The sequence below is a fragment of the Lissotriton vulgaris genome, chromosome 3_1, assembly GCF_964263255.1.
Source record: "Lissotriton vulgaris chromosome 3_1, aLisVul1.2, whole genome shotgun sequence".
In the NCBI taxonomy this organism is placed as follows: domain Eukaryota; kingdom Metazoa; phylum Chordata; class Amphibia; order Caudata; family Salamandridae; genus Lissotriton; species Lissotriton vulgaris.
In genome coordinates this window covers 181,423,012-181,437,649 of record NC_141689.1, presented here as the reverse complement: position 1 = coordinate 181,437,649, position 14,638 = coordinate 181,423,012, and the positions used below count along the sequence as shown (strand labels likewise).

Here is a 14,638-nt window from a genome sequence, read left to right as displayed (position 1 = left end):
TACGTTCTCAAAAATCTGAATCTGAAGTTCGGATTTTTAAAAAAAGCAGGAAATAACTTTGAAGCATTTTTCTAACCAGAGACTGAAAATAAAAAATGTCAAACAATGTAAGCCTATTAGAGAAATGTCAATCCACGCCTACAGAGTGAAATAGTTTTTGGCTTCTATTTCACCGTGAGGGCACACTAACCCTAATATGCAGTGTGTCCTAGATCTCTCCCCGTGGGCTTACAAGGCATACTTCTACATGGCAAGGGCAGTTTCCCTGCCATGTATCGCTGCAGTGCATTTAACTGGCAGCCTAGCCAGAGCACAGTTAAGCCCCTGGCAGAAAAATATTTGTCACATATGTGGGTGATGCAAATATATACTGCAGTCCATATATGACAGTTAACTTTCTGTCTCACTGGTGCACTTTAAACACTTTTTAGAACGGACTGCTAGGGAAGTTAAATAGAGAGCTCCAATATACAGCACACGTTTTGGAGGGGGGAAGCACAGGCACTTTACGACTTACTAAAGTCAGCAAAAACAGGAACCAGAAAAAAGATGAGTTTACAACAATCTGTACTTAAACTACACCATATCACATAAGAGAGAGCCCAGAGTATACACCTTTAAATAAACTCGTGCCTGGTAGACCACGTCTGGGAAAGACATCAAGGCCTTAAGTTGGGGCAAAATATTAAACAAGCATGGCAAAGCCAATAGGTCTTGCATTGGCCATCAGATATCGGGCCTTTTTTTGTCATGGTTTTTACAAAGCTTTATAATTTGGGATTATATCGGGCCTTCATCAATCAAAAAAAAAAAAAAAAAAAAAAAAAAAAGAACACACATGCATAACCATAGTACTCCTGAGCAAAGGGGGAACAACTTGAAAAGTCAATAAATCTGGAATTGGAAGAATGAAAAAGGGAAGGAGAGAGAAGGAATAAGAAAAAAAATGAAAGAAATCAAGAAGAAAAAAAGTAAAGATGATAACTGAATACAGAACACTTTTAATTTGACACAATTAGGTATTTGTAACATAGCAGCAGTCAAAGAAGCAAAACACTCCAAAAGGAATTTTCAACAGCATTGGCAGTATATAGGATCTGATAAAGAGGGAATGTGCATCAGAAGTGCCCGGCTATCACATAAGCCTCTAAACAGAAGGGCAACACTATTGTAATTATAAAGTAAAAACAAAAACCCTGAAAATGAAGGGAACTAGTGAGAGAGCAAATTGAAGCCAATCAAAGTTAACTTAACCAGTGTCTTAAGTAGGCTGACTCACTGCCCCATCCTGTAGGCTGTAGTGAGCAGAAGCAAAATGTGAATGAAGCGTATGTACTACTATGAATCGATCAGAAGCATTAGGAGTTCAGGCTTCAGCATTTTAACCTTGACAGAAAAAGTATGTGCCATCTATAGGAGGCCAACGCTTTCTCCCTCCAGTCCAAATATGAGCGCAGACTCATTGTACCGCACATACTGTATGATTAAGTTGGTGTACCTGGGAATTTCCTCTCCTTTCACTCGGAGATCTATAAATACTCCTCTTAAGTCTCCACACGTGGCTTCGATATTTTAGTTAATTATATGGAGCAGAAAGGAGGACTGGAGTATTAAAGGCCAGTTTTTGTGACCTCAGGGTGCTATGAGTTTAGAGGATACAGACAACAGTACAGGAATACAGTATTGAAAATGGGTAGAGTCATATGGTGCATTGTTGGGAAAAGCCTGATCTGTGCATTGGTAATGTCACCATAAGAAAGTTATAAATATGGTACAGCTACGGTATTAGTGGACCACGGATGTCTCTCAAGCTATGATTGGTAGTAAATATGGAGGAGTGACTGGCAAAGATAAGAGAAGCACGTTTGATATGGCCACGTACATGCAGGAATTTTCCACCAAATTGTTTATATCTTGATTCGACATGGAGTAGGGTAGCTCAATTAAAAAGCATGAGTGAATGTTAGTGCTCAAAAACGATAGCGAGGAATCACACAGGGCATTGTGCATTAGGCAGAACATCTTAAATTGACATCTCTTGTGAGTGCCATTAGGCTCTCGCGTCTCAGATGTGTTGGACAGTGCATTACTGGTCTTGAAGAGGAGTTACATGTTAATCTGTGGCCCTGTGCAGAAGACATTAGTGCAGTGGACTATGACAAGCATAGTGGACTATGGCATAGCCAGAAGACATTCTTGGATGCAGTATCAAGCAGCGCCCTAAAGACTACAAGACTTATGTAGACGTTTATTCTCAGCACACAAATGGGAATGGTGAAGATTCATTGAGACCCATTATAGCTATCTCAGTCCATTCTCTGTTCAAGAAGAATTAGGTATTTTGTAGTCAAGACTAGAATTTTCTGCTGGCTGCCATTCACCGGGTCCTTCTTCCAACAGCAGATAGACCTGGGTCATCTGCATTAATATGGTAGCCGATGTTTTGTGCATACAATACAATTGAAAACAATTGCTGAGGAGACTTTAAAGACAGTCACTGCTAGGTATATCCTTGTGGTGAGAGACAGTAAAAATAGAAACATGACCCCCACGCCAGGAGATAAAACTACCAAGATGTGGGGGGGAGGGGGGGGGGGGGGGGGGGATTAATAGTTTTTTCTTCAAAAACAAACTTCCAATTTGGGCGTTTGCTTTTGGAAGAAAAACAATTTGGGGAAATGTTTGACACCAAGCCTTTATGTTTGAAAGTGCTGGCTATCAAACTTTTCCTACATTGACAGGACCCACCATGTCGGCGGTTCCTGCCAATGTATACATATGTTCACCGGGCTGACGGACATCTCTAAATTTGGCGTATGAAAGCTCCTTACCACCCTGTATACCTTTACTCCGTCTGCTAAATCCTAAAATCAGGCCCTCTGTTTAGATTGGCACAGTGGTTGAAAAACAAAGGTTTGGAAAGCTAACCCGAGGGACTGCCAGTGGTTAGACTGTTTGCAAGCATTTGTCCCATGATCTTTTGGGTGTCTGGTTGCAGTAGAATGCCTGCAAACCTAAGAAAGGTGCAGCTTTCCAAGCCTACTACTGCCAATGTTCGTAAATTCTAAAAAGTATTACATTTGCACCCATTCACGAAGTACTTCTGTGGGTACAGATCTGCTACTTTTTTTGTAAACCGGGCTCAAAGATATTTCAATTCCCAATTCAAAAACTGCACAAGTTAAAACATCTTGGTGAAATCAGGATGGTAATTAAAACAAAGAGGAGACATAGCAGACCACACTCAGGGCCCCTAGACCCACCTACCAAGCCAAGAATGTATTTATTTGGGGATGTGTCACATCCCAAACATGCTCCCCACCCCGAAGCTATGCACCTGCCTTCATCACTGGGAGAAGGGAATTATTTTCAGATATCCAATAGATCAGTCTGTGTTTCATCGCAAGAGAGGAATACAGACTGAAAATCACTAAGTAGATTGCAATGAGTAGGAGTGGGTATTATGGTGCACAGGATAGTTTCCAGTACTTAAGCCACACAGGGGAGGCCTGGGTTGGGTCTGCAGTTGACATGTTATGAGGATCAGCTTTTGGATCTTTCAAGTGATGCATGACTATCAAACACTAGAATTTCTGGGGCTCTTCCCCAGTACAGGATGAGGAATTTACGAGGCTAGTTATGGTGGTCCCACTGTAGAAGGCAAAAGACGAAGACCGTAGCACTACATATCTCTAGTGGGTTGGCATGATCAAATGAGGGGTTTAGAGCTTCCATAAAGTAGAACTGAAAGTATGCATTTTTTGCATCATACACTCATAAGGATGGGAATGGATAGGACAAGCTGTGAAGTACAATCATCCAGATGTGCTGTTCTGTTGGCACGTCACCCAGACCTTTAAACTGCTGTTCTGTTAGTATGCCTTTGAGGTCTGGCAGGCCTTGGGATGGCCACGTGATGAAGATTTTGGTTCCCAGGTAAGCTACGGCATCCCAGTGGGATGAGGGTGAGCCCTCAATGGTTCAGACAAGATCTTCATCAATGCTTTTAGGAAAGATCCTACACTTTGTCTTGAGGTAAAATGCTTTGTATGTGGCACCGTCTCATCTACAACAAATACATTTACAATAGTATGATCAGACCATGTGTGGGGCTTGTAGTTTGTAATCTGGAGGTCTGAAACAAAAATAAGCAGAGAACACTAAGAAGATGAGATCAAGACTGTGACCCCTGCAGTGATTTTGCATGCTTTGCAAGTTAGATGATTCACAGAATTTCCATTTCCTGTGGAAAGTCAATAGGCCAGATGTTTGAGACTCCTAAGACAAATCTTATCTGTTTGAGAATGTGTTGAGTGAGGTTGAGTGTTTCCAAAAAAGGAAGCAGGGGTCTGACCGGATGGATAGTGGCTCAAGATGCACACAAATGAGGTAGGTATGTATGCGGTAACTTCTGCTCGCACATATTTCAAGGCGTTTCAAACCTGCCTGAAAGATTCCTTACAGTAGAAAGTCATAAATGATGAAAGCAGCTCCTCTGCCTTGAGCACTAACCTCATTTCTATTAAAGAGAATGAAATCAGGCACAAGGAGGCGGGCAATGTCTAGCTTGAAGTTGCCATGAGCGAGGTTTGCTTTTCACGGACCGCTAATTCTCAATGATGAATAAGACTATTCAGACCCCCATTGTTAGCTCCCATGTTCCTGCATTCTCTCCTCTGGAGTTCACACTCCAATCTCCACTCTAACCCTACATATTGACAAACTGTAGCCGAAACTGCCGTTTTGCTTTTGCATGGACACTCCGCCAGCTTTGCTGCCAAAACGTGCCCAGCAGATGAAGTTGCATTGCAGATATTATAGTTAATTAATTACGTTAGTAAAACTTCACAGGTGAAATAAAATACAACATATACCAGTATTCAAAATGAGCATGGCAAATCTTTAACAAAGTATTGAAACTGGTTTTTTTCTGGAATACTGCCATAAACGACAAGGATACTGCAAGGTATTGAGGAGTTCCATGACCTTACAGACGAACAAGGTCAAACTCAAAGATGACTTACAATACCAGTATCACGTATGACAGGGCGTACTTTACATAATACATGGTCACGCTATTTCCTTTCCTATAAACCACTTACATCCTTAGCACATAGCTCCTTTATATAAAAGAGAGTGCATGTTTGCAATCATTAAGAATAAAAATGGAATCTCCAGTGCAACTTTGATCAAAAAAGTAGTGAAATATTTGTAGAAAGAAAATATTAGAATCCGTTTAATACAAGTCAGTTTAAAAAAGAAAAAGTGGACCAAAATGTGTAGAAACATGCAGAAAGACTAACTTATCTATAATTACTCAAGAACAGCAAAAAAATAAACAGGTCGACATAAAATCTGCTTTTCAATGTTGGGCTACAAAAACAGAGCAAAATAAAGAAAAGCCACGTTTTGTTTTTCTTTAAACAGCTACTTTAATTATGCTCCATGACCTGACCTGCCTTTCCCCTGGCTGCTGGCTCTGGCAGCAGGCACTGTGACATCAGAACTCAACTGTAATATGTTATTACAGTTGAGTTCTGACATTTCTCTAAGAAATCTATATCCCATTTTTGCTACGTCGCAGGAATGAATTATTCGATTTAGAACTCAACTTTCACGCTAATGGATCCCCGTGAGAGCCATATCTATAACAAAGAAGTTAGAGACAGGTTTTTATACAGAAATTGTAGAATTCCATGTACTCTATTTAAATCACGTATGAGAGGTCGAAAGTAGAATATGCTCTGGAAGTGCATCCACGTGAATGCAGAACCAAAGGCAAAATGAGGGCAGATACGTTTAGTTTAAAAAACAAGACTTCTTTGGGTAGGCGATTTAAGTTGAGAAATAAACTCAGTGCCAGAGTAGATCACATAAAACGGATTACAACTCCATTTCAAAAACTACCTCAAAATATAAGCCCAGCTCTGATCACAACGAGAGGCAAATATTAAACCAGAAAACTGGCATGCACGCTAGAGTTAAGGAAAATAACACTAATGTATACCAGTCACGACAGAGGTTCACTTCACACATTGATAATAAAATGGAAGACCTCATAGAGGGCGAAAGAATATGCTGTACGTTTACATGGATTCTAAGAAGGTGATGACGGGAAAGTGACGTTTCTATGGCCTCTGTAGAGACCCTTCTCAAATCCCTTGTGGGCTACAGGCTTAGCCTCAGCTCCTTTATTTGCAAAATAAAATGCAAGAAGAGGTAAACAGGCAACTGGGTGCTATGAACAAGTCCACACTTGCCCTTCTTTAAGTCCATAAACCATCTTGCCAACACCAAGTCGCATAAATACTTCTTTTCCCCTTTTATATCAACACGTTATGTGGGAAGAACAAGTTTGTGGTGCATCAAGGGTGTAGAATTGTTTAGGAAAAGGACAAAATGCTTCCGAAATCTACTTGTCCCACAGACTCCCTCAATCAGCAATCCCTGCCTCTGTGGACCACCAGAGTCAGCTGACCAACTCCGTGGCCAGTTCTGGTTTGAACTGGGAGTAAATGTGCTATGCAAGCTGCTCCTGGATACACCCATGGACCCTTTTCTTGTTACTCCTGCAAGTTCGACGGCAACAAGACCAACTCCTCATCTACAATCACACCACAGATATCCGACCCCAACCACCTACAATGCATCTTGCTCAACACCCGCTCGGTCCACAGGCACGCCATTGACCTATGGAATCTACTAGACACCATCTCTCCGGACGTCGCTTTCCTAACAGAAACATGGATGAATGCCTCTTCAGCCCCGGACATCACCATTGCCATCCCTGAAGGCTATAAGATCATTCGCAAGGACCGTACCGGCCAAACAGGAGGAGGAATCGCTATTGTCCATAAGAAATCCATCCGCATCTCAACCAGCTCAGACGTCAATCTCGCCAACTCTGAACACCTCCACTTCCAGATCCTCACCGACCCCAAGACCACACTCAGAGGCACCCTCCTTTACAGACCACCAGGACCCCGCGCACAATTTAGTGAAGACATCACGGACTTCATCACTCCACACGCACTCCCCTCCGAGGACTACATCCTTTTGGGAGACCTCAACTTTCACCTTGAAAAGAACAACGACCGCAACACCACCACCCTTTTGGACAACCTCACAAACCTCGGACTTAAACAACTTGTCACTACCCCCACCCACATCACAGGTCACACACTCGACCCTATCTTCACCTCCAGCAAGCATGTTTCCTTCAGCCACACCACAGCTCTCCTTTGGACTGACCACAGCTGCGTTCACTTCACCTACAACAAGCCCACATCCAACAACCACCCCCAACCCACTTTGCAAAGAAATTGGAACAAAATCACCATCGACCAGATCTCCTCATCGCTTCTTCAAAAGCCCCCCGCCCACTCCTCAAACCCTGACCAAGCAGCCACCAACCTCACCCAATGGTTATCCAACAGCGCCGACATCCTAGCACCGCTGAAACAACGACAAATCAAACCAGGCAGCAAGAAGGCCTCCTGGTTCAACGACGACCTTAAGAAATCCAAGAAACTCTGTCGCTCCCTCGAGAAGGCCTGGAAAAAAGACACAACCACCAGCACCAAAGACGCCTTCAAAAACGCCACCCGCATACACCACCAACTAATCCGAAATGCCAAGAAAGCAGCCTTCAAGGACCGTCTAGATAACAACGCCCATAACAGCAAGGAATTATTCAACATCGTCAAAGAATTTACCAACCCCTCAGCCAACTCCAACGACATCACCCCCTCTCAAGCCCTCTGCGACTCCCTAGCCTCATTCTTCCACGATAAAATTGCAGACATCCACAACAGCTTCGACAACAAACCCGGAGACCAACCCACCCAATCCCCTGCAGGACACCCACCCCCCCTGAACACCCTCAAGGACTGGAAGCCAATCTCAACTGAGGACACCATCCGTCTGATGAATTCTATCCATTCAGGATCCCCCACAGACCCCTGCCCTCACCACATCTTCAACAAAGCAGACTCCATTATTGCACCGCACCTCCGAGACGTCATCAACTGCTCCTTCAACTCCGCATCCTTCCCGGAAAGCTGAAACATGCCGAACTCAGCGCCCTCCTGAAGAAACCCACAGCTGACCCCACCAAACTCAAAAACTATCGCCCCATCTCGCTCCTTCCATTTCCGGCCAAAGTCATCGAGAAAGCTGTCAACAACCAGCTCGCCGCATTCCTCGAAACCAACAAATCCCTCGACTCTTCACAGTCCGGCTTCCGAGCTAAGCACAGCACCGAAACCGCCCTCATCGCAGCAACAGACGACATTCGAACTCTACTGGACAATGGAGACACAGTCGCCCTCATCCTCCTCGACCTCTCCGCAGCATTCGACACAGTCTGCCATAGCACCCTTCTACAGCGCCTCAAAGACATCGGAATCCAAGGAAAAGCTCTAGAATGGATCACCTCGTTCCTCTCCGGAAGAACCCAGAGAGTCCGCCTTCCACCATTCAAGTCAGAGGCTACCGAAGTCATCTGCGGAGTACCTCAAAGATCCTCACTCAGTCCCACCCTCTTCAACGTTTACATGAGCCCCCTTGCGGCCATCGCACGCCAACATAACCTCAACATCATCTCCTACGCCGACGACACTCAACTGATCCTATCACTCACCAGAGACCCTAACACGGCCAAAACCAACCTTCACGAGGGGATGAAAGAAGTAGCCGAATGGATGAAGCACAGCCGACTGAAACTGAACTCAGACAAAACAGAAGTCCTCATCCTAGGTACCTCCCCCTCCGCCTGGGACGACTCTTGGTGGCCAGAGGCCCTTGGAAAAGCACCCATCCCGACGGACCACGCACGGAACCTGGGCGTCATCCTGGATCCCTCACTCTCGATGAACAGACAAGTCAACGCCGTTTCTTCATCTTGCTTCAACATTCTTCGCATGCTCAAAAAAACTTTCCGCTGGATCCCCACCGAAACCAGAAAAACAGTCACCCACGCTCTGGTCACGAGCCGACTGGACTACGGAAACACCCTCTACGCCGGCACCACCGCAAAACTCCAGAAGAAACTACAACGTATCCAGAACGCCTCAGCCAGGCTCATATTAGACATCCCGCGTCAAGAGCACATCTCTGATCACCTGAAAAACCTCCACTGGCTCCCCGTCAATAAGAGGATCACTTTCCGGCTCCTAACCCACGCACACAAAGCACTCTACGAAATCGGTCCCGAATGCCTCAACTCACGACTATCCTTCTACACCCCTTCACGCCAACTACGATCCTCCAACCAAGCCCTTGCCACTGTACCTCGCATCAACAAAACCACCATGGGAGGTAGATCCTTCTCCTACCTAGCAGCTAAAACTTGGAATTCACTTCCCACTCACCTTCGTCTCACTCAGAACCACCTAGCATTCAGAAAGCAACTCAAAACATGGATTTTCGACAAATAACTCCCCACCCTTCTTCAAGCGCCTTGAGACCCTCTGGGTATGTAGCGCGCTATACAAATCTTTGACTTGACTTGACTTGACTATTGGTGCAGAGATAACACCTGAAGTATCAGCCCAGCTTACCACCTGTACTGAAGCTCTAACGAGTACTTTCCGAATTGTTGTTCTTTAGGAGTTCTAAAACAGACTCTGTAATAAGGAAAATATAAAAGTGCAACATTTAGACTATTACAGAATTCAGCAGGTCTGAAACGTAGGCAGCTAAATGCCAATGTGAACCACCCCGCTTTTTGTAACATTTTTTATGCATGTTCTAATTTTTTTACACTCTCGCCTTGTTTATTCGTCTTCAAAAGCCACCTTTTTTTTCTCCTTTTAATTTTCCCTTTTGGGTGCTGTGAAGTACAATGTGCCACAGAAATTAATCTTCGTGGAGCAGCTTATTTTATTTTCTCGTCAAGCAATTTATGAGGTGTAAACAGACCCCAGCAGAGCACGAGAGGCCCAATGGAGGAGCAAAAGGCTTTGTGCAGGGCCAAGAGAGGGAAATGCGCGTAGTTCACAAAGCTCTAAAGGTAGGGCAATATGGCAGTCAACGATTCCAACTTAATATTACCATTCCACAGTCTTATTGAGTTCTTGCTCCTGTTTCCACCACAGATTTTATTTGTACTCGGTTTCATGAGTTAGAACCATATGCTATTTTCTGTCCTCCTGTAAGCGCCAACCTAAACACTTTGTGTTTCCAGCTCAACCTTGTATATTCATCATCACTAATCCTACATGCACTTGGGGGAGATACAGCCAAAGCCCTTTCCTTCGTGCTGTAGAACACCCCCCGCACCCCTGTTCCCTGTCACTCATGGCTTCAACATGCATTTTACAGAATAGTGGGCTCTACTTCTGCCTTCCTGATTGGCTGCGTGTGCCAGGGTGCCACAGCTTTCTCCATTCCTACCATCCATATTTTCATGTCCAGTTATACATCAGACAAAAAACTCTTTACATGTCTCAGACATAGGGGAGACAAATTCTGCATCCCTAGTGCATGCACTCTTAGTAACGAATCATAAAAAAAATCTATGAAATGTAGAGTACTTCTGAACTGTACCTGCAAGGATAAACTCCAGCTTCATGGCATCCGGGACAATAATCCTGTCGATGTACTGAGGATCCAGATACTTTTTTAAATCTTCAACTAAAATTAGAAAGAAAGAAAATGTCATACTTTGCTAGCGTATTGCTTTTCACTCAGTATTTTAATTTAAATTCAATTCTTTATTTATATCCAGTACTTACATAGCGTGGAACTAGCCACAAAGCAGCGGAGTGCTTTACACAGACCATAACTCAAGTTCAATAGGAATAATGAGACAAAGGTATATATCATTAGCAACATTACAGTAGAACTGGAAGATGACAAGAAGTCAGCAAGAGGATGTACAATTATAAGATCGACAACTTAGTCGAAAAAAGGTGAAGTTTGGACGAGTGAGTCATGTGTTCAAATATACTTTATTCGGTTTTTGAGATACAAAACCATAAAAGTTCATAATAAATACAATTTACAATCCAGATATTAATAAAACATTTTACGAGACCAAGATACAGTAAGGTAGGGTCCCAGACGTAAAAATTATTTTCCACTCCAAGGTTAAGGCAGTATCAGAAGAGTTCGTGGTTAGTCGTATGAATTCATAGTTGGTCATTGTTACATGTCCAGATATTCAGGGAGGAAAACACGGGTTTATGGGGTAGAAATCATGTAAGTCCCGTATTGATATTGGGCCGTCTCTTACTTGAGGCGGCCAAGTTTTCAAATAAGGGACAATATTTCGGTCTCTAAATCTCACGAGTACCAGGTCCCCCGCAACATCTTTGGGAAGAGAGCCCAACCAACCCACCCTTCTAACACTCCTTATTGCTCCGTATAGATTACGAGGCAGTGGCCTATTTTTTGACAGCCAGAATTTGGTTTTATTAAGTAAGTCATATTGTCTCAATTTTTCCAGATGGAAGGGCAGGTACACCCGCAAGGATGCACACGTATGAGGCCGCTTCCGGGGGTAAAGGAATAGAATTAACTTTATTAAGACCTACTCTAGGTGCGGTCGGCTGGGGAAGGGAAACTTTAGCGGGGTATTTAGCTGTTTTTTGCCCTGGAGCACTAGGGCCAGCAAGTTGTGTTTGACGCCTTTTATCCTGCACAAGTGGTTTTGAGCCTAAGTGGGTAGGAGGTGACTTAGGGCGATTGGATGTGTCACTGCATTTGTCAATCAGCGAGTTTGACTTGATGGCTTTCTCCATCCCAGAAAGCCTATCCCCTAACATGTTAATTTTTTCTAACAATGGAGCTATCATAGAGCTGACCAATTGTTCGATAAGGGGTAGTATGTACAAGTGGGGAGGGGGTGTTATGGCTTCTGGAAACTCAGCAATCGATGGGATCATTGGGGAATTAGCAGTGGATGGGCTTCGGCACAATTTTTGGTGTTTGCGGTTATTTCCACCTTGATTAGCATCGTTATGTTTCCTTTTCGCAGATGGGACCTGAGGGAGTTCAATACTTTGTGTGTTCGGGCTGCAGGATTTGTTAAATAATATGGGGGGGATCTAAAAGAGTAGCCTTGTCTGAAAGTGTACTAACACTTTTGGGCAGGGGGGGGGGGGGGGTTTCCAATGTAGCATATTTGGTTTTGCATAGAAGGTTTAACTCGTCTAACAGGGAGAACGTTTGCCCAATACCAGCTTCGCTGGTTGAATGGTCTCCCTTGGAGGTCATGGTGAGAAAGGGATATAGGGCCGTGATATATGAAAGAGTCCACAAATATGGAAACAGAACAGTTAGAGGGGGTCTTTACCTTCTATATAGTAGGCCTTCAATATGTCAGCCAAAGGGGGTGGCCCGTTACGTCCTTATCCGGCCTTTGAGGGCCTTTGAGGGCCCGCCCTTTCCCCGGGTTTCGCCCCGGGCTATGTCCCGCGCGCGTCCCGCATCTCGGGATTAGGAGCGAGATTTAAACACTGCAGACGGGGGGGGGGGCGGGAACGCCAAGGGAAGAGGCAGCAGCTGGGGAGCAGGGAGCCTGCTGGTCCTCGCAGTCCCTCGGCGTCTGGTGCAGTCTCAGTCCTTTCCCCTCAGCTCTCCCCACACAGAGTCATAAGCGCTAGCAGAGCGCCGGGTCCCACGTCGTCCTTCACGGGCAGCAACACACCATGAGCGGCACCCGCGGAGCGGAGGCCGCGATAAGTTATTATAATGTCCAGGCGGGGGCGGGAACGCCGAGGGAAGAGGCAGCAGCTGGGGAGCAGAGAGCCTGCTGGTCCTCGCAGTCCCTCGGCGTCTGGTGCAGTCTCAGTCCTTTCCCCTCAGCTCTCCCCACACAGAGTCATAAGCGCTAGCAGAGCGCCGGGTCCCACGTCGTCCTTCACGGGCAGCAACACACCATGAGCGGCACCCGCGGAGCGGAGGCCGCGATAAGTTATTATAATGTCCAGGCGGGGGCGGGAACGCCGAGGGAAGAGGCAGCAGCTGGGGAGCAGAGAGCCTGCTGGTCCTCGCAGTCCCTCGGCGTCTGGTGCAGTCTCAGTCCTTTCCCCTCAGCTCTCCCCACACAGAGTCATAAGCGCTAGCAGAGCGCCGGGTCCCACGTCGTCCTTCTCGGGCAGCAACACACCATGAGCGGCACCCACTCATGTGTTTTTATCCTGAAGGACTGGAAATAAGCGCCTAACAGATTCATGTATACTGTTCCAGTGTGGGCGCTAAACGAAGGAAGGCCTGAGTCAGACGTGCTCGTCTTTGTTCTCAGAATATCCAGAATAAGATGGAATACACTTTATTTGTTAGGTTGGTTCGAAAGTGTAGACGAGTCTGCTGTGCTGTGGTATTTTCACTTTCTTTGCCGTACCAAGTACAACAAATCTGTGACACTCGCGGACACAGTAGTGCCACTTTCTTTGTGGCGCTGTTAATCCGTGGAATTGGAACCATGCCTTGTACTTCTGTGGTATTAAGGGACAAACAGTGTTCAAACCTGCACTGCTTTCGCTTTCATTTTGAGGCAGGGCAGAAAGACAGAGAGGCCTGCACTCTCACACTAATTTCGCTTTCTTGGAGAAGCTTCTGATACAGTTTAATGGCTGCACCTCTTCAGTGCTGTCGTTCTCTTGGTGACATTGAGAAGCAGGTGTCCGAGGCCTGCAACATTTGTAATTGTGAGCAGAAAGTGCCTGTGGCCTGTATTGCTGCACTGCTGCAATATTTTAGGCGGCATTAAGGAGCAGACGCTGCCCTAGTTTTCTTTTTAACATGGAGTAAAACATGTCTAATGACTGTCGCTTTCTTTGTGATATTAAGGTGTGAAATGTGTCTCAGGCCTGCACTGTTGTGTTATTGATAATACTTCTTTCGACTTTGAGTGGAAAGTGTGAGGTCTGCACTGGTGGGGACTGTGCCTTTTGTGGTAACCTTGAGAAGACAAATGGCCTGATTTATAGTTGGGTGGAGAAGGTACTGCGTCGCTGCCAGGTAAAATGTGGCAGAGAGGGACAATTAAAAAATAAAATAATAATATTGACCCCTGCACCATCGGAGATAACTTCTATGGTGTGGAAGTGGAGTGTGAGGGATAATTACATTTTGCTCTTTGAAAACCAAAATCCTGCTTTGGAATTTTGTTTTAAAGCCAAAAAGGTGTTAACTATTTGCCAGAGCCGTCCGTTAAACTTTTAACACACTGGGATCCGCCATGACATCGCTTCCTGCCCATGACTAGAGATGTTCGCAGAGCTGGCATCCCTAAACGCAGAATAGATGTACTCCATCAGGGCGGCGCAGCATTTTACTCTGTGGCTTTGATGGAGTAAATACCGTAATCTGCACTCTGTATCAGACCCTACCTGCAAGGCCTACACTGCTGCAGCACGGTCACCTTCTTCGCGTCACTGAGGTGGAAGCGGCTGCGGCCATGGGAGGCAGCACAGTCACCTTCTTGGCGTCACTGAGGTGAACGCGGCTGCGGCCATCGGAGGCAGCACTGTCACCTTCTGTGCGTCACTGAGGTGAACGCGGCTGCGGCCATCAGAGGCAGCACTGTCACCTTCTGTGCGTCACTGAGGTGAACGCGGCTGCGGCCAAGGGAGGCAGCACGGTCACCTTCTTCGCGTCACTGAGGTGAACGCGGCTGTGGCCATGGGAG

The 14,638-nt window shown here is 45.5% G+C and overlaps 1 protein-coding gene across 3 annotated transcripts in view; it reads right to left on the bottom strand.

Annotated features, from left to right (window-relative positions):
• Window positions 1-14,638, bottom strand: part of DCTN3 (dynactin subunit 3) — a 44,348-nt gene that overhangs the window by 15,093 nt on the left and 14,617 nt on the right. For all 3 annotated transcript variants that reach the window (XM_086960273.1, XM_086960275.1, XM_086960274.1), the window contains one exon: window positions 10,549-10,635. In XM_086960273.1, coding sequence (XP_086816399.1) covers window positions 10,549-10,635 — 87 coding nt within the window. The remainder of the gene's footprint in view (window positions 1-10,548; window positions 10,636-14,638) is intronic.